At 52.5% G+C, this 25,117-nt stretch overlaps 1 protein-coding gene and 2 gene segments (V, D, J or C); 1 reads left to right on the forward strand and 2 right to left on the reverse strand.

The window, feature by feature from the left end:
• Positions 1-1,867: 1,867 nt before the first annotated feature.
• LOC134526378 (T cell receptor beta variable 14-like) lies at positions 1,868-2,696 on the reverse strand. The segment is given in 2 exon segments: positions 1,868-2,181; positions 2,592-2,696. Coding segments are annotated over 2 exon segments (357 nt in total).
• Positions 2,697-11,216: 8,520 nt separating this feature from the next.
• LOC134509885 (trypsin I-P1-like) lies at positions 11,217-15,156 on the forward strand. Of its 2 annotated transcripts, XM_063322543.1 has the most exons (5): positions 11,217-11,873; positions 12,340-12,508; positions 13,117-13,370; positions 14,122-14,258; positions 15,003-15,156. In XM_063322543.1, the coding sequence occupies exons 1-5, from the start codon at positions 11,834-11,836 to the stop codon at positions 15,150-15,152; spliced, it is 750 nt and encodes a 249-aa protein (XP_063178613.1). In that variant the 5' UTR covers positions 11,217-11,833; the 3' UTR covers positions 15,153-15,156. The 2 variants fall into 2 exon arrangements, with proteins under 2 accessions (XP_063178613.1, XP_063178622.1); XM_063322552.1 differs by lacking the exons at positions 11,217-11,873; positions 12,340-12,508 and adding an exon at positions 12,925-12,948.
• Positions 15,157-23,985: 8,829 nt separating this feature from the next.
• LOC134507618 (T cell receptor beta variable 14-like) lies at positions 23,986-24,753 on the reverse strand. The segment is given in 2 exon segments: positions 23,986-24,299; positions 24,711-24,753. Coding segments are annotated over 2 exon segments (357 nt in total).
• Between the last annotated feature and the right edge of the window lie 364 nt (positions 24,754-25,117).

Consider the following 25,117-nt stretch of genomic DNA (forward strand, 5'->3'; position numbering starts at 1 on the left):
GGCCTTCTCGTATCACTGTGTCTGGGGACTGTTCCAGAGACAGCACTGGAAGGGAAAAGGAGGAACATTGAGGATGAGAAAAAATGGAAAAGCTTTACCTAGGCACTGTGGGTTTGTAGAGAAGAGGGTGGGAAGGAACAGGACAGATTAAGGAGCAGTGGAAGGGATGGGACAGCTCTTCAAATCAGCAGGGGAGTTTCCAGTCTCTCTCCAAGAGGCAAGAAACATTCCTGGGCAGTTTGTGTCCAAAACATGAACCATGTGGGGGCTGAGCACAGAAGAAAAAATAGACAGCCCTTGCAGGAGATTCAGGGATTCCTGCCCACGGCATTCAGTGCCCATCCTCAGCACTGGGAGCTTTGGGGAATGGAGCTCTGCCAGCAAGCGGGGATGCAGCTGGGACAGCAGCAGTGGAATCGCTGTAGGTGCTCAGGGGTGACTTGAGATCACTTACCCATAGGGGCCAGCATGGCCACAAAGAACCAGCAGGGAGCCATGCGGGAAAAGCCCCTGTCCTTTCAGGGACCTGCCTTTTGTCGCTGCCCGGAGACATGGGAAGAGGAAGCCCTGGGTGAGGAGGGTGAGACATATTAGACATATTGGGGTTGGGCAGGACATGAAAGGTGAGAAAGGATTGGCTGGCTGGGAACAGTGGGGAAGGACACACACAGTCACAGGAAACTATAAACCCTGCAGAGATGGGGGGCGGTGGGTGTGTGCGTGGGGAGGGGAGAAGGGGGGTTGCATGGAGAGGACCGTGCTGAGGTTGCATGGGAGTCTGAGTGCGTGCAAGGCAGAGAAATGCTGAGAGTTCCCCTCCTGCTTCTGAAAACCTCGAGAGCTGGAGACATGAGCTATGCAGGACACACAGAGGTCCCTTGCACTTCCCCAGGCATTTTCCCTCTCTCCCCCAGCCATAGCTCTTTCTTCTTTTTATTACTTTTTTGCCTGACTGTGTGAGGCTGCTTTTTCTCTCCGCGGTACTCTGAGCACAGCAATTAATATCAGTGGGAGGCAGGACCAGGAAAGACACCACAACAGCCCAAGCATTCTGCCTGCTGAGGGCTCTCATGGGCTTTGCAGGGAAACTCTTCCCGCATCCCGTTCTCTGAAGAGCAAAACTGTACCTGCAGCTTCCCGCTGCTCTCCTGCAGGGAACTATGAATCCCACTGCACTTTGTTTCTCTTACTCTCTGCAGCAGAGTTGGGAATGTTCCAGGACATCACAAAGGACAGAGAGCCATGGAGGTCTCAGCTGCCCCATGCTATCCCTACCCAGAACACCTCTCATCCTGGGACCAGGAGGGGCAGGAAGAAGGCAGGCCAGGACCCCCTTTCCTGGCTGCTTTTCCCAGCTTTCTTTCCACAGCCTTCTTTCCTCCTTAGCCACAGGATAACCTCAGGCAGGTCGTTGTAACGGAGCAGGACGTGGGCAGCTCCCGCTCGGTTAACAGCTCTTACGCCACGTACTTGGCCTTGCCTTTATCTAAAGGCGCACCAAGAACCTCTCATGCAAACATCCTTTCTGTGTGATGGTGAGAATGATGAACTCCAGGGCTGCCTGGAGTTAAATGAGAGGAGGTCTGCAGAGTGCAGACTGAGGAGAGACAGAAAGAAGGTGGCAGGGGTAGGAAAGGAGTCAGAGAGGGGAAGAAGTGTTGAGAGAAGTGACTATAATGGAAATGGGAGTGAAAAGAAGAGGGAGGCAAGGAGTGTGAGAAGTCCCACAGAGTCTGAGAAGAGGATGAAGGGCAGGCTAGGAAGCAGAGGAGTTCATGAGTGGAAAGGGATCATCCCGCCTTGTGCAGCTCTGACGAGGAGGAAAGCAGGTCCCCTTTGTGCAGGAGCAGGTTTGCGCTCAGCTCCCTCAGCAGCCTTCCCACTGTGTTTCACTCTCAGCACAGTAATACGTGCCAGAGTCATTCAGAAAGGCATGCTCGATCGAGATGGTCATCGCGTCTCCTTGTATCCCACTGCTCTTCAAACGGCTGCGGAGATCCTCCTCCACATCTGCTTTACCACCTTCTACTGCTGAAGCAACGAGGATAAGTCTAGAATCCTTCCCCAGGGGAAGCTTGTACCAGAACACATATATGCTGGTGGATTTCTTCTTGGAACAGCTCAGGCTCACGGACTGGCCTTCTCGTATCACTGTGTCTGGGGACTGTTCCAGAGCCAGCACTGGAAGGGAAAAGGAAGAGCATTGAGGACGAGTTAAAAATGGAAAAACTTTAACTAGGCACTGTGGGTTTGTAGAGAAGAGGGTGGGAAGGAACAGGACAGATTAAGGAGCAGTGGAAGGGATGGGACAGCTCTTCCGATCAGCAGGGGAGTTTCCAGTCTCTCTCCAAGAGGCAAGAAACATTCCTGGGCAGTTTGTGTCCAAAACATGAACCATGTGGGGGCTGAGCACAGAAGAAAAGATAGACAGCCCTTGCAGGAGATTCAGGGATTCCTGCCCACGGCATTCAGTGCCCATCCTCAGCACTGGGAGCTTTGGGGAATGGAGCTCTGCCAGCAAGCGGGGATGCAGCTGGGACAGCAGCAGTGGAATCGCTGTAGGTGCTCAGGGGTGAGTTGAGATCACTTACCCATAGGGGCCAGCATGGCCACAAAGAACCAGCAGGGAGCCATGCGGGGAAAGCCCCTGTCCTTTCAGGGACCTGCCTTTTGTCGCTGCCCAGAGACATGGGAAGAGGAAGCCCTGGGTGAGGAGGGTGAGACATATTAGACATATTGGGGTTGGGCAGGACATGAAAGGTGAGAAAGGATTGGCTGGCTGGGAACAGTGGGGAAGGACACACACAGTCACCGGAAACTATAAACCCTGCAGAGCTGGGGGGCGGTGGGTGTGTGTGCGGGGAGGGGAGAAGGGGGGTTGCATGGAGAGGACCATGCGGAGGTTGCATGGGAGTCTGAGCGCGTGCAAGGCAGAGAAATGCTGAGAGTTCCCCTTCTGCTTCTGAAGTCCTCGAGAGCTGGAGACATGAGCTATGCAGGACACACAGAGGTCCCTTGCATTTCCCCAGGCATTTTCCCACTCTCCCCCAGCCATGGGTCGTTCTTTTTTTATAGGTATAATGAGGGGTCACTCTGTGTGGGGGGTGTGGGTGTGTGCAGGGCTCCCTCCAGCCCTGGCTCAGCAGAGCTGGGGAGAGGAGTTGGAGAGGAAGGTAAATGCCTTTGAAGAGTGTGGCCCAAAGGGGGAGGCATGAGGGAGAAGAGGCGCTGAGGACTGGGGCTAGGGTGGCTTCTCCCTCCACTTTCCTTGCTGACAGGCAGTAGCCCAGGTTCCTCCAGAGATGGTTTCTCCCTGGGACCCAGCTGGGGACCCTTGGTTGTCTCAGCCTGGTGCTGCAGCTGTACAGTGCGATTTCATTCACTCCTGCTCCACCAGTGACACCGCTCTACTGCTCTGCTCACAGGCTCAGGGGACTCCAGCCACTGCCGTCCTCCCCACAGCGCCCTCGGGTGTCTCTGCCCAGGGGGACAGCCACATGGCCTCTCCTGAATGGGGCAAACTCGGCGCAGGGATGCGCAGCTGGCAGAGTGGCAAGAGTGAAAGGAACCCAGGCAACAAATGACAGAGGTCTCCACCATGCCCAGCGCTGCTGGCAGCACCTTTCCCTCCTCGTAGGAACTGTCGGAGCCTGTGCCTGGAGCTCTACCTGGTGACAGGCAAAGAGACGAAATGGCAATGGGCTAGGATCCCTGGTGGTACTCCTGCCTCATCATGCTGGAAAGAAGGAGGCTAGTGGGATGTCACCCAGCTCAGTGTTTCTCTGAAGAAGACAGTTCAGGAAAGGCATAAGGAAAACTGTATGCGGGTGCGAAGCGGGAGACTCTGGATCAACAGGTGGAGACTGTGGTGTTGCACAGTCCACTTGCACGCCAGACAGCATCTCCCTCTCCCCACAGTTACAGCATGAGCTGGAGCACCCCGGACTGGACCTATCCCTCACACTCCATTAAGGATTTCTCAGCTCCCGTCCTTGGTAAACTCTGAAAATATACCTGAGCATCAGCTTCCCCTGGGGACTCCCACTCTCTTTCGCCATTCTCCGGCATGGGAGAAAAAGAAGAGTGGGCAAGTCAGGGCAGCCCTCCTGTCTTGCAGCAAGCAGCAAGGGTTGCACTGAGTGGGACAGACCAGATGCTACGAAACAACGGGTGTCCCAACAATCCCTTCTGAAACTTCTCCAGACTTTCTCATCCTGGCCATCCCATGCCCGACCTGGGATGTCTCTTGCTGGGAGTGGGAAGAGCTCACTTCCTGTTGCCTGCCTAGCCCTTTTAAGCCATAGATCCCACTGCCTGCCAGGACAGGTCAGGTGGGGAGACCGCCCATGCGTTTGGCTCCAGGTAATTCCTGGGTTGCGTCCTCCTGGAGGTTTGTGGTCTTGATAAGCCCATGTCCTAGAGAGCTGGGGTTGTGGTTTGCAAGCTTGTGACTCCCACAACGTTCCCAACAGATTCAAATGTAGAAATTGCATGTCAGCGCTCCTCACCCTCTCCACGTTGCTTTGTTCTCTGTGATCACCCTTTGTGGCCTTGCTTTCCCAACTGTGGTTCTCCACAAACCCAGAGCCCTATGGCTCCATGCTGAAGGGAGCGGAGAGCTGAAGGAGGTGGAGGCCTGAGGTTGTCTTTTGTGGGTGAGAAACGAGGAGGAACAGGTATAAATTGGATGCATCCCTGTTTGAGCCATGGCTGTTTCATCTACACACACGAAGAATCCTCAGATGTGATGTGTCCACCCCTCCTTTCCATTGACCCTGGGATAACTGGCCTCCAGTGCCCCCCAAGCTTATTTACTTCATGACGCAGTGAAGTGGTTATTTTTCTTCTTTTCTCTGAGGATTTTGTGGACCTGGGAGTGGGAAGGACCGCCTCTATGCTGGTTTTCTCAGCCTACTTGTGGGAAGCCAGCCACGTCTGCAGATTAGAGTCAGGTGTAGTGGCCCAGACACCTTGTTTTCTTTGGAGGGCAGTGGGTTTTGGGAATTAGACCAGGGTATGCCTGAACGTCGCGTTCCCTGAGGAGGAGGCGGTTTACAGGCAGATGAAGGAAAAGCCTCCCACAGTCACTTTTGGGGAAAGGGTGGGGAGGTGGTTCCTAATTAACCAATGGTGGTGAGGTGGCAGGTGAACATACATCCCCCACCTGGCTGGGGGACCTCATGCCCCCCGGGGGTTTTGGGTTTGCCACGGGGGCAGAGGGTTTTGGGAATCTGGGCGTGAATGGATTACCAGGAAGAACCGCTGGGGTGGGGGTGGGCAGCGCGCCTGGGACTCAGCTGTGGGAGCATCTCAGTGAGGTGCCGCATCTCAGTGGGGTGGCGGGTTCCTGCTGAGCCGGGGCTGAAACTCCTCCGCACGCTTGGCAGGAGCCAGGTGCCGGCCGGGAACGTGAGGGGAGACGCGGGGACGGGGCGGCAGAAGAGTCCCGCTCTGTCAGCAGTTACTGGTGCCACCCAGGGGTCAAAACCCGAACTGCACCGGTCCCACGGTGCATTCTCCTGGCGGTTAATTAGGAGACAAATAAAACACCCAGCACATTAAATGGGGAGGTTGTCTGTACTCCACCTCCAATCAGATGCATCGCCTCTCCATCGGGAAGGGCATAGAAGGAACAGCAGCCCCAACGTCTGGATTCCCTCTGGCTCTGGCCATGCATCGCCTCTCCATCGGGAATGGCATAGAAGGAACAGCAGCCCCAACGTCTGGATTCCCTCTGGCTCTGGCCATGGAGCAGACAACTGTGGCGATACAGAAAGGGAAGGAGGTACTGAGAAGCCAGACGTCTGCGTCCTGTTCTCTGCTTTCATGCGGAGAGACTTTATTCCTGGCTGTTAATCACTACGGTCCTTGGCATCACACGTGCAGGACCAGAGTGATGCCCACAGCAGTGAGCATATATATTACATGGGGGACCAATTCCACACACCTCTAAACCTACTCCGCATCGGGGTCTGCCCGGCCGTCCCCTTAGCACATCCCGCAGCTTGCCCTTTATCCACCGAAGGCGCCCACTGCTGCCATGATGCCGGCTGTAGCACTGACACCCGCTTAGTATGGCTGAACTGCAACCCAGAACCCGGGGCCCAGCGATCCGGCGGGCTCAGCCTCCCACGTACTGGGACGACAGGCGTTCGCCACCACACCCGGCAAACTGCTGCAGGGGCCAGCTGCAGGGCAGGTAAGACTGCGCTGGGGAAGGGATCTGCAGCGAAAAGGGCCGACAAAAAGCTCTTTGGGGGGCTTTTGGAAGCCGGCAACAGCCCTCGGCCTGTGCTGAGGGCTGACAGCTGCTGGGCGGGCTGCTGAGGGAGCCTGGGAGCCGAGACAGCACCTCCCCCGGTCGATCAAGCCACCAGCTTATAAGAAGCCTCCGGGAGGGCAGGGACTAGTCCCTGGCCACAGAGCAACCAGTGCTCACCCCAACTGACCGTCGACTCACAAGGTCTCACTGGTGCGTAGAGATCCAGCCGTGGTTGCTACCCGGTCAAAGGCTGCTGTTAGAAAACTGTGAGCACCCAGACAGAGGCCCCGCGCAAACATATGGGCGTCCAGGCCTCGGGCTGCAGAGAGTGCCGGAGCCTGGCACTCGCGATGGAGGGCAGCGGAGACAACACCTGTGTCAGATGTGAACAGGTAGACGATCTGCTCGTTCTGGTGGCTGAGCTGAAGGAGGAAGTGGAGAGGTTGAGGAGTATCAGGGAATGTGAGAGGGAGAGTGACTGGTGGACCCGCTCCCTGAGGGAAAGGGAACAGGGTGAGGCCCAACACAAGTCAGAGGACCCCCTCCCCTCTCGTCACCAGGCAGTAGGAGAGGATCGCAGAGAAGAGGGGGAATGGAAACAGGTCCCTGCTCGGGGAAGCAGGAGAATCCCCTCCCGGCCCCTCCCACCTTCCCAGTTGCCCTTGCAGAACAGGTATGGAGTCCTGCAGGAGGAACTGGCTGTTGGAGAGGAGGACGATACACCCAGGCCAGAAATGTCAGACAGACCAAGTCGCCATGGACCCAGCATCACCACTGGCTCCAAAAGGAAAAGCAGATGGGTCGTTGTTGTGGGTGACTCTCTACTGAGGGGGGCGGAGGGGCCAATATGCCGTCCTGACCCACTTCACAGGGACGTCTGCTGCCTCCCTGGGGCACGGGTCAGGGATGTGTTGGACAAACTTCCAGCCCTAGTAAACTCCTCTGACTACTACCCCCTCTTAGTATTTCAGGTGGGTAGTGATGAAGTGGGTAGGAGGAGCCCAAAATCGATGTAAAGAGATTTTAGAGCCTTGGGGCGGTGGCTTAAGGGATCAGGAACACAAGTTGTATTCTCCTCTATCCCTTCAGTGGCAATCATGAATGAGGAAATTAACAGGAAGAGGCAATAGGTCAACTCGTGGCTCCGGGACTGGTGTTATCAGCAGGCCTTTGGGTTTTTTGACCACAGGCTGCTATATGAGTCACCTGACCTGCTGCTGGCAGGTGGGATGCACCTGTCCCAGAAGGGGAAAAGAATTTTGGGGCAGGAGTTAGCAAGGCTCATTGACAGGGCTTTAAACTAGATATGAGGGGGGAAGGGGAGATAACTGGGCCTGTCCGGAATAAACCCAAGGGAGGCATGCCAGGGCTTGAAGGATGGTTGACTAGCGAGGACTCTCACTCTGCCATTTCATTTGAGAGAAGGGACAGATGTTTAGAAATCATGGAAGCACCTGAGAGGGGTCTGGTGGGAAATGGGGCCCACACTCACAAAAAGGGGCTGGAGTCATTGGCACATCTGAAGTGCATCTATGCTAATGCAAGCAGTATGCGCAACAAACAGGGAGAGCTTGAAGCCATGATGCACCAGGGAAACTATGACATAGTGGCTATCACAGAAACGTGGTGGGATGCCTCACACGACTGGAGTGCCACAATCGATGGCTACAAGCTCTTCAGGAGGGACAGACAGGAAAGGAGAGGCGGAGGAGTGGCCCTGTATATTAGAGAATGCTGTGAGAGCTCAGAAATCAAGTATACTGATGATGGGGTGGAGAGTGTTTGGATTAGGTTAAGGGCCGATAAAGCTGATATTGCTGTGGGAGTCTGCTATAGACCTCCCAACCAAAGCAGTGAGGCAGATGAAGCTTTCTATAAGCAGCTGGGGGAAATCTCGCGGTCACTTGCCGTTGTTCTTGTGGGGGACTTTAACCTCCCGGGTATCTGCTGGGAATACAACACAGCAGAGAGGGAACAATCCAGGAGGTTCCTGGAATGTGTGGAAGATAACTTCCTCACACAGCTGGTAAGTGAGCCAACGAGGGAAGGTGCCCTCCTGGACCTGCTTCTTGTGAACAGGGAAGAACTTGTGGGGGAAGTAAGGGTTGGTGGCCGTCTAGGGCACAGTGCTCATGAGATGATCGAATTTCTGATTCTTTGGGAAACAAGGAGAGGGGTTAGTAAAACTGCCACCTTAGACTTCCAGAGGGCAAACTTTGACCTGTTCAGAAGACTGCTGGAGAAAATCCCTTGGGAGGCTGCCCTGAAGGATATAGGAGCCCAGGAAGGCTGGACATACTTCAAGAGAGAAGTCTTAAAGGCACAGGAGGAGGCTGTCCCCGTGTGCCCAAAAACAAGTAGGCGGGGAAGGAGACCGGCCTGGCTAAATAGGGACCTTTGGCTGGACCTCAAGAACAAAAGGAGAGTCTATGACCTCTGGAAGAGGGGGCAGGTCTCTCATGAAGACTATAAGGATATAGCGAAGCTATGCAGGGAGAAAATTAGGAGAGCCAAAGCGCAGCTAGAGCTCAACCTAGCTACAGCCATTAAGGGTAAAAAGAAATGTTTCTATAAATTCATTAACAACAAAAGGGGGATTAGGGAAAATCTCCCTCCCGTATTGGATGCAGAGGGAAACATAGTCACAAAGGATGAGGAAAAGGCTGAGGTGCTCAATGCCTACTTTGCCTCAGTCTTTAGCAGTGGAACTAGCTGTTCCCTGGGCACCCAGCCTCATGAGCTAGGAGACAGGGAGGGGAAGCTGAACGAGGTCATCACAATTAAAGAGGAAGTGATCAGTGACCTGCTACGCCGCTTGGATGCGCACAAGTCTATGGGACTGGATGGGTTACATCCAAGAGTGCTGAAAGAGTTGGCAGACGTGCTCGCCAAGCCACTTTCCATTATCTACCTGAAGTCATGGCTAACTGGGGAGGTCCCAGTGGACTGGAGGGTAGCAAATGCAGCGCACATGTACAAAAAAGGCAGAAAGGAGGATCCGGGAAACTATAGGCCTGTCAGTCTGACCTCGGTAGCAGGGAAGGTCATGGAGCAGATCATCTTGAGTGCCATTACAAGTCATATAATGGACAAGCAGGGGATCAGGCCTAGTCAGCATGGGTTTATGAAAGGCAGATCCTGCCTGACGAACCTGATTTCCTTCTATGACAAGATGACCCGATTATTGGATGAGGGAAAGGCTGTGGACATTGTCTACCTAGACTTTCAAAAAGCATTTGACACTGTCCCCCATAGAATTCTCATGGAAAAACTGGCAGCTCATGGCCTGGATGAGCGTACGATCTGATGGATCAAGCACTGGCTGGATGGGTGGTCCCAAAGAGTGGTGGGTAATGGACTTAAATCCAGCTGGCAGCCGGTCACAAGTGGTGTCCCTCAGGGCTCAGTGTTGGGACCATTTCTGTTTAACATCTTTATTGATGACCTTGATAAGGACATAGAGTGTATCATCAGCAAGTTTGCGGATGACACGAAGCTAAGCGGGAGTGTTGATCTACATGAGGATAGGGAGGCTCTACAGAGAGACTTGGATAGATTGGACTGATGGGCCAATGCTAACAGTATGAGCTTCAACAAGGCCAAGTGCTGGATCCTGCACTTGGGCCACAACAACCCCATGCATCGCTACAGCCTTGGGGAAGTGTGGCTGGAGAGCTGCCTGGCAGAAAAGGACCTGGGGGTTCTAATTGAGAACCAGCGGAACATGAGCCAGCAGTGTGCCCAGGTGGCCAAGAGGGCCAATGGCATCCTGGCTTGTATTAGAAATAGTGTGACCAGCAGAAGGAGGGAGGTGATTGTCGCCCTGTACTCAACACTGGTGAGGCCACACCTTGAGTATTGTGTCCAGTTCTGGGCACCTCAATATGAGAGAGATATCGAGGTGCTGGAGCGAGTGCAGAGCAGGGCAACGAAGCTGGTGAAGGGCCTGCAGAATAAATCTTATGAGGAGCGACTGAAGGAGCTGGGACTGTTTAGTTTGAGGAAGAGGAGGCTGAGGGGAGACCTATTCACTCTCTACAACTACTTGAAAGGACATTGTAGACAGGTTGGTGCTGGTCTCTTCTCACAGGTAATTAGCGATAGAGCAAGAGGGAACGGGTTCAAGCTGCAGCACGGTAGGTTTAGGCTGGACATTAGGAAAAAAATTCTTCACAGAAAGAGTGGTCAGACACTGGAATAGGCTGCCCAGGGAGGTGGTGGAGTCACCATCCCTGAATGTGTTTAAGACTCGTTTAGATGTGGTGTTAAGGGATACGGTGTAAGGGAGAACTTTGTAGAGTGGAGCTGATGGTTGGACTCGATGATCCCAAGGCTCTTTTCCAATCTAAATGATTCTATGATTCTACATCCATAAGCATCAATGTTATACTGAAATTCTTCCATGGCAAAAATTAGTATCTGTAGAACATTCCAAAGCTAAATAAAAAAATACGTGTTTTGGTACTTAGGCCAATATTATCATAAGGATTAGGTGAGAGAAATGCTTTCAAAGAGATGTGGTGAGAATTCCCACATTTGAGCTATTTAACTTAGAAGGTGGGGGAGTGGGGGGTGGGCACGGAATAGTTTTATCCTCATTGAAACTACTTTTGAATCATTTTATTTGGGGAAATGCTGTGTTCGATATGATAAAAACACACACGCACACATGACTCAAGAAAAGGAATTTGCTGAAATACAATTAACAAATGAACACTGAGAGGTTTGGGGGTGTTTTGTTTTGCTTTTGTCGTGGTTTGGCCTCAGACGGCAACAAAGAACCAGGTGCCGCTCGCTCGCGCCTTCCCAATACAGGAAGAATCGGAAGAAGAAAAGGCAGGACTCTTGGGTTGAGACCAAGGCAGTTTACCAGAACAGCAAAGGGAGCAAGCAACCAACAGCAATAACACGGACAGAGGAATACACAAACACGGTTACGGAAACGACGCTCCCCGCCGCTCACCGACCGGACCCGGGACGCCCCCGCCCGCTCCAAGCAGCGACTTCCTCCGCCCTCCCCCGGCAGGTCAGGGTGGGCATGGCTCACATGGCATGGGATACCAGGGAAAATTAACCCTATCCCCGCCAGAACCAGGACAGCTTTCCTTTGCTTTGTTTTGCTTTGTTTAAATGTAAATGCATAGTATTGCTGTCCATTACCTACAATATTCAGCTTCCAGTAAAAATACACATTTTTAATAATGACACCATCAGCGCAGAGGAATCTCAAAGGGGTTTGAGGGTTACCCTCAACAGGTGCTGCGTATAGGAATGAGATAGACAAACAACTACACACCTTCCAAAGCCCAAAGGTATTTTTAAGTTGAAGGCAGCCCTCTGAAATAATTTGAAATAGCTCTCTATCTTAGGAAAGGTTTATTATTAACTGATATGTTATTTTTACTTTCTGCCTGTGCCTGTTAATGACCACATTTGGATCTTCAAATTTTCCACTGTGTACTTTCTGTCCGGAGAAAACCTTGGACTAGAGATAAGGCCATCTCAAAAAATGTATTTCTAGCAGCTCACACTTGCAGTCCACCAGTCGGGGCGTGAGGCTGTGTCGAGATCATGAAATTCATACTGTTTCTCACCTTTGTTGGGGTGGCTGGTGAGTATGTTTTGTACTTCTGCTTTTGTGAGTTGTAAGGAAGCCCATTTTCTGAGCAAAATTACAGGGCAGTCTATTGGGGGAAAGGGAAGTCCAGTTTCAACTTGCACAAACTTTACGGCACAGCACTGCAACTTCTTTTGACTGTGTCCGTTCACAATTGCTTGTGTCACAAAATGAGGAACGAAAGCCTTCATAGGGGTTCTCGTCCCAGCACTACTGAAATGTGTGCGTCAGCTTCAAAAAAAGACTGTCTCTCCCTTAAGGAGTACCAAGTACGAAGGTAACACCGCTGGCCAGGAAGTCCTAAAGCTGCTGTAAAGTTTTGGACAATGGCCGCGTGCTTGCCCGCTGATGCTGTGAGTTTTTAGAGAAGTACAGCCTGCAAGTGAGACGCTTCAGTCAGTTGCAGGGGGACAAGACTCCTTATGGCAGATGTTGACATATGCCACTTCTTATCTCCCAGTTGCCTTCCCCGTCAATGCTGACGATGATGATGACAAGATCGTGGGAGGCTACACCTGTGCAGAGAACTCTGTCCCCTACCAGGTGTCCCTGAATTCTGGGTATCACTTCTGTGGAGGTTCCCTCATCAGCAGCCAGTGGGTTGTGTCGGCTGCCCACTGCTACAAGTCGTGAGTACAAAAAACTATATTCTTCCCTAAAGCTACTTCTTTCTTCCAGTTCGCTTCTAGCAGGAAGTCTGAGCTGTGAGATCCAAATGTGGAAGGGACTTTGTTCTGACAGGGGACAACCGAGGAATGGGTGGCTCGTTCAGGAAGCTGGGCTGAGGCATCATGAGGGCTTTTCCACTTCTGCAAATGCTTCTGGGAATGCAGAGCACTTTCTGAAATGGCAATGTGATAATCGAGCAATGAGTTACGGGCTGTGACTTCTTACAAATTGCATGAATCTTGCTACAACTTAGTCACCGGAGAACAGGAAGGGCAATGAGGTCAGGGTGACAGCAGTTTGCCTTTTTCCAGAATGTTTGTATAAAGCACTGTTATATATCCGACTCGTCCCAGCTCAACAAAAGGAACCTGCAGAAACTCACCAGCTGTGCTGGGAGTGGGTAAGATCTCAGTGTGGATCCCCAGGACGTGTTGCAGGACAAGAAAGATGACCTGCATGAAAACAGCTCCCACAGTAGCGATGTTGCAGCGAGCGCATACGGTGACGGGGAGGTTCCTCATAAGCAGGCGGTAGCAGTAAAGTACGTGCCATTCCTTCTCTTTTCCAGGCGCATCCAAGTGCAGCTCGGGAAACATAACCTGGAACTCACAGAATCGACACAGCAGTTGATCAATTCAGCTAAAGTCATCCGCCACCCTCGCTTCAGCTCCAGAACACTGGACAATGACATTATGCTCATCAAGCTTTCCGTACCAGCCCAGCTCAACCGAGCTGTCCAAACAATTCCTCTGCCTACCAGCTGTGTGACCACAGGCACCACGTGCCTCATCTCTGGCTGGGGCAACACACTCAGCAATGGCAGTGAGTACTCTGTGGGAATGTACAGCATCGCAAGGGCCCGGGAGACGCTCTAAGACTCCGCAATTAACTCCAAACTGTGCAGGGTAAAGCTCAGAGAAGTGCTGTGGGACGGGCCTTTTCCACTGATGAGTCCGTATAGGACCGTAACAATTTAACTGCTTTGAAGGAAATCCTTTATAAGGTCCTTCCTCTTGTTCTGTGGTACGAACATGGAATCACTCGAGTCACCAGCATGTTCACTCCGCCCTAAATTTTGTGGCCTGGCGCTATCAGCTGTGCAGTGCCAAGCACTGGCAATTTAACTAATGCCAATAGAGTTGTCAGTGCTCTGAGAACAAGATCAAAATCTGTGATTGTGGATCTCAAATTACTACAAGAGAGCTCCGTTCTCTTACGCCAATGGTCAGAGGTGTGAATGCTGACTGGTGTCTAATCCACCGACGACAACAAAACCTGCACCAGAGGAGAGGACGGTTTTCCTGAGGCGCAGGTTTCCTCCAGCATATGGGCTACAAGAGTAGCTCGTGGCACCACGCTTGCCAATTGATGACTGTCTAGGTATCAGAAAAATTAACGTGGCTGCAGTTCCATCTGAACAAAAGGAATCCATGCTGTGATTACCGTTCAGAGGAAAAATGACGACCACTAAAACAGGATGCTCAGTCATTACTTTTCTGATAAGGAAGATCTCCTCCGGGCTCCAAAATGAACTCAGAGATGTCATCAACCACCTCTCTCTATTTTCTTCTAGATTTGTTTCCAGACACCTTGCAGTGCCTGAAGGCTCCCGTACTCTCCGCAAAAGAGTGCAGCGATGCCTACCCTCGGCAAATTACCAACAATATGATGTGTGTAGGATTCCTGGAGGGAGGGAAAGACTCCTGCCAGGTAAAACATCTGTCTCTCCTTTCCCATATGTTTCTCTCCTGCCTGTTGCCAGTAGAAGAGACCGTCGCATTAGAGAATCTGCTACTCTCACTGCACTGGCGTGTCTGAATGTCGTATTTTTGAACAACAGCAGAGACTTAGGGTGAAAGCTGCTTACTGAGTGAGGCTAGCTTTTTTCCCACTCCATCGGTCATTGTCCCTTTTTGAGATGGCCAATACCTCTGCCCTAAACTTCCACGAGCAGACTATGCCACCTCGTGCACCTTGGGCTATTGAAAAGGGAGGAGTGCTGCACCAGAGAATCAATAGTAATCACGGTGACTTCAGAGCTTAGGACACAAATGTTAGGTTTGGACTCACCAAAAATTACAAAGCCAGTATGCCAAGATCCGGGTGGTCTGGAAAACGAACACACCTGACAATTGGTCTGCATTTTACATCTGCCAAGCTCCACGGAGTTATTTGGCAGAATAATGTTTAAGACACCCATATCCTAAGCGTCTGCCAAGGACTGCATCCATCCAAAACAGGCAGCTTACTCATCCTCAGCTGCGGTGCCCTTGGAGCTAAAGTAAGGCACAGGAGCATCAGGTGTAGCGTGGTAATCAGAAATGACCTCTGTAGAACTTCAGTGCAGAAAAAGCCCAACGGAGCTCCCTCGACTGTCAGTGATTTCTGGGATCTCTGGCTCATCACTTCACGCTCCTCTCATTTGCTGAATATCCGTATCCTTTATGTGCACAGGGGGATTCCGGCGGTCCAGTAGTCTGCAATGGGCAGCTCCAGGGCATTGTTTCCTGGGGTATTGGATGTGCGCAGAGAGGCTATCCCGGAGTTTACACTAAGGTTTGCAACTACGTCTCCTGGATCCAAGACACTATAGCTGCCAACTGAGACGCTCTCTCTCATTCTGTGGTGTGACCTGTTTCTTCTCCTCATCATTTTCTTCCGTTTTGGGACTGGACACATCAAAATTATGAAAAAATAAAGACTTTCAGGCACCCCTTCTTTGTGCAACATTTCTCTGGGTACTTCCATAGGCCATTTGTATGGAGGGCAGAGGCAGGGAATATCACTCCAGGGAAAATATTTAATATTTGTAGTGCTTCTCAACTAGCAGGATCTTGCAACATTTTTCAGCTTCACCTTCAGGAGCCTGTCAGTCAGTTACAGGCAGCCATCCTTTCTGTTTATCAGCATGTACTCAGGTGCTACAAAACTGCCTAAAAAAGCCGACAGAGTGCGCTGAATCATACAGGCAGCAGACTCCTACTGTAGAAAACAGCAGGCAGCAGCACAAACGCTCCCCATCGCCCCCACTCTCACCCCCACCCCCGACTATATGACTGAACATTCCTTAGTGGAACCTCTCCGAAAGCTCCACTTGGGAATGAAACAACCTCTTGCTAAGGGCTTGTTCTCTTCATGGACCAGTCCCCAGTCCTCTTCCAGTCCAGTCCTAGTCCTCTTCAATATATTCATCAACGACCTGGATGAAGGGATGGAGTGCACCCCCAGCAAGTTTCCTGATGATACAAAACTGGGAGGGGTGTCTGACACACCAGAAGGCTGTGCTGCAATACAGAGAGACCTAGACAGGTTGGAGAGTTGGGCGGAGAGAAACCTTATGAAATTCAACAGGGGCAAGTGTAGGGTTCTGCACCTGGGGAGGAATAACCCCATGCACCAGTACAGGTTGGGGGCTGACCTGCTGGAGAGCAGCTCAGTGGAAAGAGACCTGGGAGTCCTGGTGGACAACAGGATGACCATGAGCCAGCAATGTGCCCTTGTGGCCAAGAAGGCCAAAGGCATCCCGGGGTGCATCAAGAAGAGTGTGGCCAGCAGGTCGAGGGAGGTCATCCTCCCCCTCTCCTCTGCCCTGGTGAGGCTGCACCTGGAGTACTGTGTCCAGTTCTGGGCTCCGTGCTTCAAGAAGAACAGGGAACTGCTGGAGAGGGTGCAGCAAAGGGCTACGAAGATGATCAAGGGACTGGAACATCTCACTTAGGAAGAAAGGCTGAGAGATTTGGGTCTTTTTAGTCTGGAAAAGACAGCTGAGGGGGAACCTTATCAACGCTTACAAATACTTAAAGGCTGGGTGTCAGGAGGATGGGGCCAGGCTCTTTTCAGTGCTGCCCAATGATAGGACAAAAGGTAACAGGAACAAACTTGAACATAGGAAGTTCCACCTAAACATGAGGAGGAACTTCCTTACTTTGAGGGTGGCAGAGCACTGGAACAGGCTGCCCAGAGAGGTGGTGGTCTCTCCGTCTCTGGAGACATTCAAAACCCACCTGGACGCATTCCTGTGCAACCTCCTCCAGGTGAACCTGCTTTGGCAGGAGGGTTGGATGAGATGATCTCCAGAGGTCGCTTCCAACCCCTACCATTCTGTCATTCTGTGATTCCCAGGGCAAAGGAAGGTTCAACAGTAGGATCGTGGTTGACATGACAGGGTGGAAGTGGCAGGTAGGTGAGACAGACCCCAGGCCTTGATTCCACCTCCTGCCCCAAGCAGCACAGAGAGGGCACCCATCCCATCCTGACCAAGGGACAAAAGGAAGTGGGAGTGAGGACAGTCAGGCTGGGTTGGACTGGTCCAGAGACGTCCAGGTAGAGTGGAGTGCAGCCTCAAGGGCTGAAAGGCAGCTGAGCTCTGCTGTGTGATGGAGTGAGGAGCACTGGATGAAAGTCAAGCCTTGAGGACACTCATCTTGGACAAATCCTGGGGACCTCATCTAAGGCTGGAATCCTGTGTGATGGGACCCCACTAGAATCTCTTTGAAGTCACAGGGCTTTTTAGGAACCCCAGAACTGGTTTCAGCAAAGGTCTTCACCTGGGACACCTGAGCAGTGAAACGGTCTGCTTAGGGAAAAGGGACAGAGGGCACCTTCCTTCCACAGAGAGGAACTTTCTATCCCTTTCTCCCATCACCAGACAGCATTAACACACATTTGTCTTTCTTGGCAGGACTTTAATGGGGAAGCAGCAGTCTACGTGAGTACCGCAAAGACCCTCTCACCCAAACATTCCCCCATTTTTCTTGAAAGACGTAGGGCACTGGGGAACACACCAAAGGCTGATAGAGGTACTCGGGGGTGTGGTATCCAAGGGTTTCCAGTCTGCCCTGCACTCAGGTAAGGTTTGTCTCTAAAATTGGAGCAGGTCTCTCAGGGCGTGGACCAGGGCAGGTGGGAAAGTCTCCCTAAATGCAAACCCCTCCTTCAAGTACAAGGCCTTGTCCCTGGGCTGCTTCACTCCTCTGGCAAAGAATTTGTCCCCCTGCCTCAGCAGAATTTCTCCATCCCAGATTGTGCCCATTACTTTTCAGTCCTTTCATGGGGAGCTCCCAGAAGACTCTGTCTCTAACTCGTCCTCAGCTCCCTCCAGGGAACGAGAGGCTGCACCTAATGCTCCCCTGCATTCTCATCTTCTGCCAGACAAACCTAGAACCTTCAACCTCTGCCCACCTGCCCTGTGTTCCAGTGCTCATCATCTCAAGACCCCTAGTGGACATCTCTCTTGTCCTGGGGATGCCAAGTGGTTCCAGTCCGCAGTTATGGTCTCCAAAGTGTGGAGCAGGGTGGAGGAATGATCCCCCTCCTGGCCCTGACACCTCCATTCTGGTTAGCAGAGCCAAGGGTATGGTGGATTATTGCCACGGAGCACCTTGTGGCCTGGGGCTCCTCACCTACAGGACCATGCTCCATTCTTGGATACCATCAAGACCCGAGCTACATGGCATACATCAGAATGTTCAGGTCACAGGGTAACGGCGTGACCCAGGCACCCTGGCACACAGCAGCGTACCCATTCACTGCAGACTGGTGGGGCAAAGGCACCAGTACACACATAGAAGTCCTCAGTGGCATGGTCTTGCCAGTACTCTGCAACTCGGAGCTCCTCATGCAAGGCAGTGTGCTGAACCCTGGGTTACGATCGAGGCACCTGTACTCTAGGAAACCACAATGTGAGCAATCCCAGGAGACCCCAGAATCCCTTGCCAGATTCAGCTCCAGGTTGGCCTTGGATTTCCAGCCAAGCAATTAGAGATCAGGCAGAAGACAGACAGAAGATAAACACGAGTTTCCTGAAGTAGGCAGTGCTCCTGAAGTAGACAGTTCCTCCTCATGTTTAGATGGAACTTCCTATGTTCAAGTTCGTGCCCATTACCCCTTGTCCTGTCATGGGGCAGCACTGAAAAGAGCCCAGCCCCATCCTCCTGACACCCACCCTTTAAGTATTTATAAGCATTGATAAGATCCCTGCTCAGTCGTCTCTTTTCGAGACTAAAAAGACCCAAATCCCTCAGACTTTGTTCCAGTCCCTTAACAATCAGGTCGAGGTAGAGTGGAGGGCAAGAGGAGAACATAATCTACTGTCAAATACACCGCTCTGTGTGTGTGCTGGGGGCACATCCCTCGTTGCATGGAAAGGTTTGTGCTATGCTGCTCCGCATTTTGAGTCACTGTGGGCCTCCCTCAGCACAGAAATATGTGCCAGAGTCATTGAGTAGGGCGTACTCTATCACCACAGATAAGCGGTAGCCCTTAGTCCCATTACTCCAAAAGTGATTTCTGAATTCCTTCTCAATCTCTGCCCTGCCACCTTCCACCGAATGCACAACCAACTGCAGAGTGGCATCCTTCCCCGTGGGCAACTTGTACCAGGACATGGCTGAGTATGCATTGTCCTTTTGGGAACAGTTCAGAACCACAGAGTCTCCCACTCGGACGACGGTGTCTGGCGACTGCTGAAGGGCCTGGCCTGCAAAGAGAAGGGAAGAGATGTGAGGAGTGAAATGCATTGAAGGGGACGCAAAATCACATCCTTGAACTATGGCATGGGGTGGCATAAGGATGTCAGCAAGCTCTATGGGACAGTGTCCTGTTCCTCAGAGACACACAGGAGAATAAAACCCCACAAACAAGTTTCAAAGACAATGGCAAATTTATTATGAAAAACAATTACTTCGGTACTCTTAATCGAAGTATTAAAATGGGACAGAAAAAACACCTTTGTAGATGTGTAGAGTTTTCTGAGTTTAGAGGTTGAGGAAAAGCTCACCCCGTTCATTGCCCATCCTCCCCCGGGAAGCCTTGGGGAATGGGGCACTGACAACAACTGGGCACACGGCTGAGGCAGCAGCAGCGGCTCCAGGGCAGCTCTTCAAGCGGAAGAGAAGATCACTTACCACAGGGACCAGGACGGCCACAAGGAACCAGAGGAGAACCATGGGGAAAGGCCACCTCCTTCCAGCACCCTGCCCGGTGTGGCATCACAGGCACAGAGACGTGCCAAGACGAGAGGCTGGGAGAGGAAGAGACACGTGTCTCTTTGCGGGTGGGCAGGGTGGTGAGAGAGAGCCTGAAGTGTGAGGAGGCAGTTGGCTGGCTGGGAACAGCGGGGAATGACACCTGCATGCAGGCATGAGGTGCATCCACCCTGCTCCACGCACTTCCTGCTGTGTCTGTGTGTGTGTATAGGCAGAGGTGGGGGACAGGGGTGATCACAGGAGCAGGATGGGGCTGTGTGGCAGCCGGAGTGCGTGCATGGCACAGGGATGCACAAGGAGGCACCAAACGAAGGGAAGAGAAAGAGAGCGTAGGGATGCATGTTTGTTGTGTGCCCCTCAGCTGAGTCTTCTCTCCAGCAGCCTCACACTCAGGCTCCCAGCCCGCAAGCTGCAACGTGGCATCTTCTCTGCTTCTCCCGGTGCTGCTCGTCATGTTGCCCAGGTATGGGAAAGGCTGCTGACCTCTCACCCTGCTGTCTACTGTAGTATGCCAGAGAGGAGTTCTGTAACTGTTCCTCTCTTCGTCCAAAGGGACATCTCAAGGAGAGAAAAGGCTGCCTTTGGCTCTGCACTGGGACCGGGACTCCCAAGAGTTCTCTTGGGAGACCGCACCACAGAGCAATTTGTGAGGAGAAGGCTATTCACCGTGGGATAGGCTGGTACAGACTTACCTTCTCCATGCCAGAGAAGAGATGACACTCTCTTTTCTGGAGCATTCTGCAAAGGAGCAGCAGGACGAGGATGGGCAGAGCTGGAGAAAATCCTGTCTTCTTCTCTACATGGGGCACGGCCTGTTCACCAACCCAACGCTGTGAGAAATCACTGCTGGCAGGAAGTGAGGCTCACAGTGTGTCCACACTGACACCCTCTCTGTGTGTCAGAGGCCTGACAGAGCTTCTGCACGTCTCTGCCATGCTGTGGGCCCAGCAATGCACGGCAGTGTATGGACAGCCCATACAAGAGAGCAAGGGATCTGGCTGCTCAAGGCTGTCGTGGGCTTTGCAGAGAAGATGTACCCCTGTGTCCATGCAGAAGGGTGCAGCAATGCCAGCAGCTCCCACTCCCTCTGTTCCAGGTCCGAGTGTATCCCACTGCATTCATTGGCACAAAAATGCCTGTAGCAGATTCAGGAATGACCCCAGCGTCCTCAAAAGAAAAGGGAGAAAGAACCAAGAGGGTGGGCTAAACTGTGCAGGCAACAGGAAGAAACCCCACAATACCCCACAATACCCGCAGCACTCCAGCTGAGAGGAGGCTGGGCTTGATGTGTCCATGGGAAGAGTCTCCATTTCCCATGGTGTTCCCTGGGGTGCGCAGGCGGCAGGGCAGGGCATTGGGAGCCCTGCAGGGCACATGGGATGCGAGGAGTTAGAGATGTCAAACGGGGCACGCCTGCTCTCTTGGGCCTTGTGCTTAGGGCTGGAGAAGCCCGTCTGTCAGCATGGGAAGATGCACTGTGGGAACCTGCTGGAGAGCCCCGTGATGGCCTGTGCTGCGCACCGGTGTGTGTTAAGACAGAGATACCACTCTAACCCATCAGGAAACCTTCTGTTAGCTGCACAGCTTGCTAACGTAATCTGGAATTTAGATATATCCTTGGGAAAGGTAAACTGTGTGAGGATGAGGGGGTGGAAGGCAGTGATCCTGACCCAGAGACCACTGTAGATGGAGGAGTCAGTGATGCACAAAAGACTGAACCCGAGCATGCGCCCGCCTGTGCTGTGCTGCACCTGCAACATGGCCTTCAGGCCTGTGCTGTGCTGCACATTCCCCCTGGCCACAGGATAACCTCAGGCAGGTCGTTGTAACGGAGCAGGACGTGGGCAGCTCCCGCTCGGTACCGGCTCTTACGCCACGTGCCCGGCCTTGTCTTTATCTAAAGGTGCACCTTAGGTAGAAGAACCTCTCATGCAAACATCCTTTCTGTGTGACGGTGAGAATGATGAACTCCAGGGCTGCCTGGAGTTAAATGAGAGGAGGTCTGCAGAGTGCAGATTGAAGAGAGACAGAAAGAAGAAGGTGGGGAGAGAAACGGAGTCAGAGAGGGGAAGAAGCGTTGAGGGAAGAGGCTATAATGAAAATGGGAGCTAAACGGAGAGAGAGGCAAGGAGGAGTGGGGTGGCATGGAGAGAAAGCAGGACAAATAAACTCACAGATTCTGAGAAGAGTATGAAGGGCAGGCTAGGAAGCAGAGGAGGTAATGAGTGGAAAGGGATCATCCTGCCTTGTGCAGCTCTGACGAGGAGGAAAGCAGGTCCCCTTTGTGCAGGAGCAGGTTTGCGCTCAGCTCCCTCAGCAGCCTTCCCACTGTGTTTCACTCTCAGCACAGTAATACGTGCCAGAGTCATTCAGAAAGGCATGCTCGATCGAGATGGTCATCGCGTCTCCTTGTATCCCACTGCTCTTCAAACGGCTGCGGAGATCCTCCTCCACATCTGCTTTACCACCTTCAAATGCAGAAACCAACAGGATCAGCCTGGAGTCCCTCCCCAAAGGAACCTTGTACCAGTATATTTCTGTGCTGGCGGATTTCTTCTTGGAACAGCTCAGACTCACGGACTGGCCTTCTCGTAACACTGTGTCTGGGGACTGTTCCAGAGCCAGCACTGGAAGAGAAAAGGAGGAACACTGAGGAAGAGGAAAACATGGAAAAACATTAACTGGCACTACGCGTTGGTAGAGAAGAGGGTGGGAAGGAACAGGACAGATTAAGGAGCAGTGGAAGGGATGAGACAGCTCTTGCGATCAACAGGGGACTTTCCAATCTCTCTCCAAGAGGCAAGAAACATTCCTGGGCAGTTTGTGTCTAAAACATGGACTATGTGGGAGCTGAGCACAGAAGAAAAAATAGACAGCCCTTGCAGGAGATTCAGGGATTCCTGCCCACGGCATTCAGTGCCCATCCTCAGCACTGGGAGCTTTGGGGAATGGAGCTCTGCCAGCAAGCGGGGATGCAGCTGGGACAGCAGCAGTGGAATCGCTGTAGGTGCTCAGGGGTGAGTTGAGATCACTTACCCATAGGGGCCAGCATGGCCACAAAGAACCAGCAGGGAGCCATGCGGGAAAAGCCCCTGTCCTTTCAGGGACCTGCCTTTTGTTGCTGCCCAGAGACATGGGAAGAGGAAGCCCTGGGTGAGGAGGGTGAGACATATTAGACATATTGGGGTTGGGCAGGACATGAAAGGTGAGAAAGGATTGGCTGGCTGGGAACAGTGGGGAAGGACACACACAGTCACAGGAAACTATAAACCCTGCAGAGATGGGGGGCGGTGGGTGTGTGTGTGGGGAGGGGAGAAGGGGGGTTGCATGGAGAGGGCCATGCTGAGGTTGCATGGGAGTCTGAGTGCGTGCAAGGCAGAGAAATGCTGAGAGTTCCCCTTCTGCTTCTGGAAACCTGGAGAGCTGGAGACATGAGCTATGCAGGACACACACAGAGGTCCCTTGCATTTCCCCAGGCATTTTCCCTCTCTCCCCCAGCCATAGCTCTTTCCTCTTTTTATTACTTTTTTCCCCTGACTGTGTGAGGCTGCTTTTTCTCTCCGCGGTACTCTGAGCACAGCAATTAATATCAGTGGGAGGCAGGACCAGGAAAGACACCACAACAGCCCAAGCATTCTGCCTGCTGAGGGCTCTCATGGGCTTTGCAGTGAAACTCTTCCCCCATCCCGTTCTCTGAAGAGCAAAACTGTACCTGCAGCTTCCCGCTGCTCTCCTGCAGGGAACTATGAATCCCACTGCACTTTGTTTCTCTTACTCTCTGCAGCAGAGTTGGGAATGTTCCAGGACATCACAAAGGACAGAGGGGCATGGAGGTCTCAGCTGCCCCATGCTATCCCTACCCAGAACACCTTTCATCCTGGGACCAGGAGGGGCAGGAAGAAGGCAGGCCAGGACCCCCTTTCCTGGCTGCTTTTTCCATCCTTCTTTCCACAGTCTTCTTTCCTCCTTAGCCACAGGATAACCTCAGGCAGGTCGTTGTAACGGAGCAGGACGTGGGCAGCTCCCGCTCGGTTAACAGCTCTTACGCCACGTGCCCGGCCTTGCCTTTATCTAAAGGTGCACCAAGAACATCTCATGCAAACATCCTTTCTGTGTGACGGTGAGAATGATGAACTCTGGGGTGGCCTGGAATTAAAAGAGAGGAGGTCTGCAGAGTGCAGATTGAAGAGAGACAGAAAGAAGAAGGTGGGGAGAGAAAGGAGTCAGAGAGGGGAAGAAGCATTGAGAGAAGTGACTATAATGGAAATGGGAGTGAAAAGAAGAGGGAGGCAAGGAGTGTGAGAAGTCCCACAGAGTCTGAGAAGAGGATGAAGGACAGGCTAGGAAGCAGAGGAGGTAATGAGTGGAAAGGGATCATCCCGCCTTGTGCAGCTCTGACGAGGAGGAAAGCAGGTCCCCTTTGTGCAGGAGCAGGTTTGCGCTCAGCTCCCTCAGCAGCCTTCCCACTGTGTTTCACTCTCAGCACAGTAATACGTGCCAGAGTCATTCAGAAAGGCATGCTCGATCGAGATGGTCATCGCGTCTCCTTGTATCCCACTGCTCTTCAAACGGCTGCGGAGATCCTCCTCCACATCTGCTTTACCACCTTCTATTGCTGAAGCAACGAGGATAAGTCTAGAATCATTCCCCAGGGGAAGCTTGTACCAGAACACATATGTGCTGGTGGATTTCTTCTTGGAACAGCTCAGGCTCACGGACTGGCCTTCTCCTATCACTGTGTCTGGGGACTGTTCCAGAGCCAGCACTGGAAGGGAAAAGGAAGAGCATTGAGGACAAGGAAAAAATGGAAAAACTTTTAACTAGACACTGTGGGTTTGTAGAGAAGAGGGTGGGAAGAAACAGGACAGATTAAGGAGCAGTGGAAGGGATGGGACAGCCCTTGCAATCAGCAGGGGAGTTTCCAATCTCTCTCCAAGAGGCAAGAAACATTCCTGGGCAGTTTGTGTCCAAAACATGAACCATGTGGGGGCTGAGCACAGAAGAAAAAATAGACAGCCCTTGCAGGAGATTCAGGGATTCCTGCCCACGGCATTCAGTGCCCATCCTCAGCACTGGGAGCTTTGGGGAATGGAGCTCTGCCAGCAAGCGGGGATGCAGCTGGGACAGCAGCAGTGGAATCGCTGTAGGTGCTCAGGGGTGAGTTGAGATCACTTACCCATAGGGGCCAGCATGGCCACAAAGAACCAGCAGGGAGCCATGCGGGGAAAGCCCCTGTCCTTTCAGGGACCTGCCTTTTGTCGCTGCCCAGAGACATGGGAAGAGGAAGCCCTGGGTGAGGAGGGTGAGACATATTAGACATATTGGGGTTGGGCAGGACATGAAAGGTGAGAAAGGATTGGCTGGCTGGGAACAGTGGGGAAGGACACACACAGTCACAGGAAACTATAAACCCTGCAGAGATGGGGGGCGGTGGGTGTGTGTGCGGGGAGGGGAGAAGGGGGGTTGCATGGAGAGGACCGTGCGGAGGTTGCATGGGAGTCTGAGTGCGTGCAAGGCAGAGAAATGCTGAGAGTTCCCCTTCTGCTTCTGAAAACCTCGAGAGCTGGAGACATGAGCTATGCA

Source organism: Chroicocephalus ridibundus, chromosome 1, assembly GCF_963924245.1.
Source record: "Chroicocephalus ridibundus chromosome 1, bChrRid1.1, whole genome shotgun sequence".
In the NCBI taxonomy this organism is placed as follows: Eukaryota; Metazoa; Chordata; class Aves; order Charadriiformes; family Laridae; genus Chroicocephalus; species Chroicocephalus ridibundus.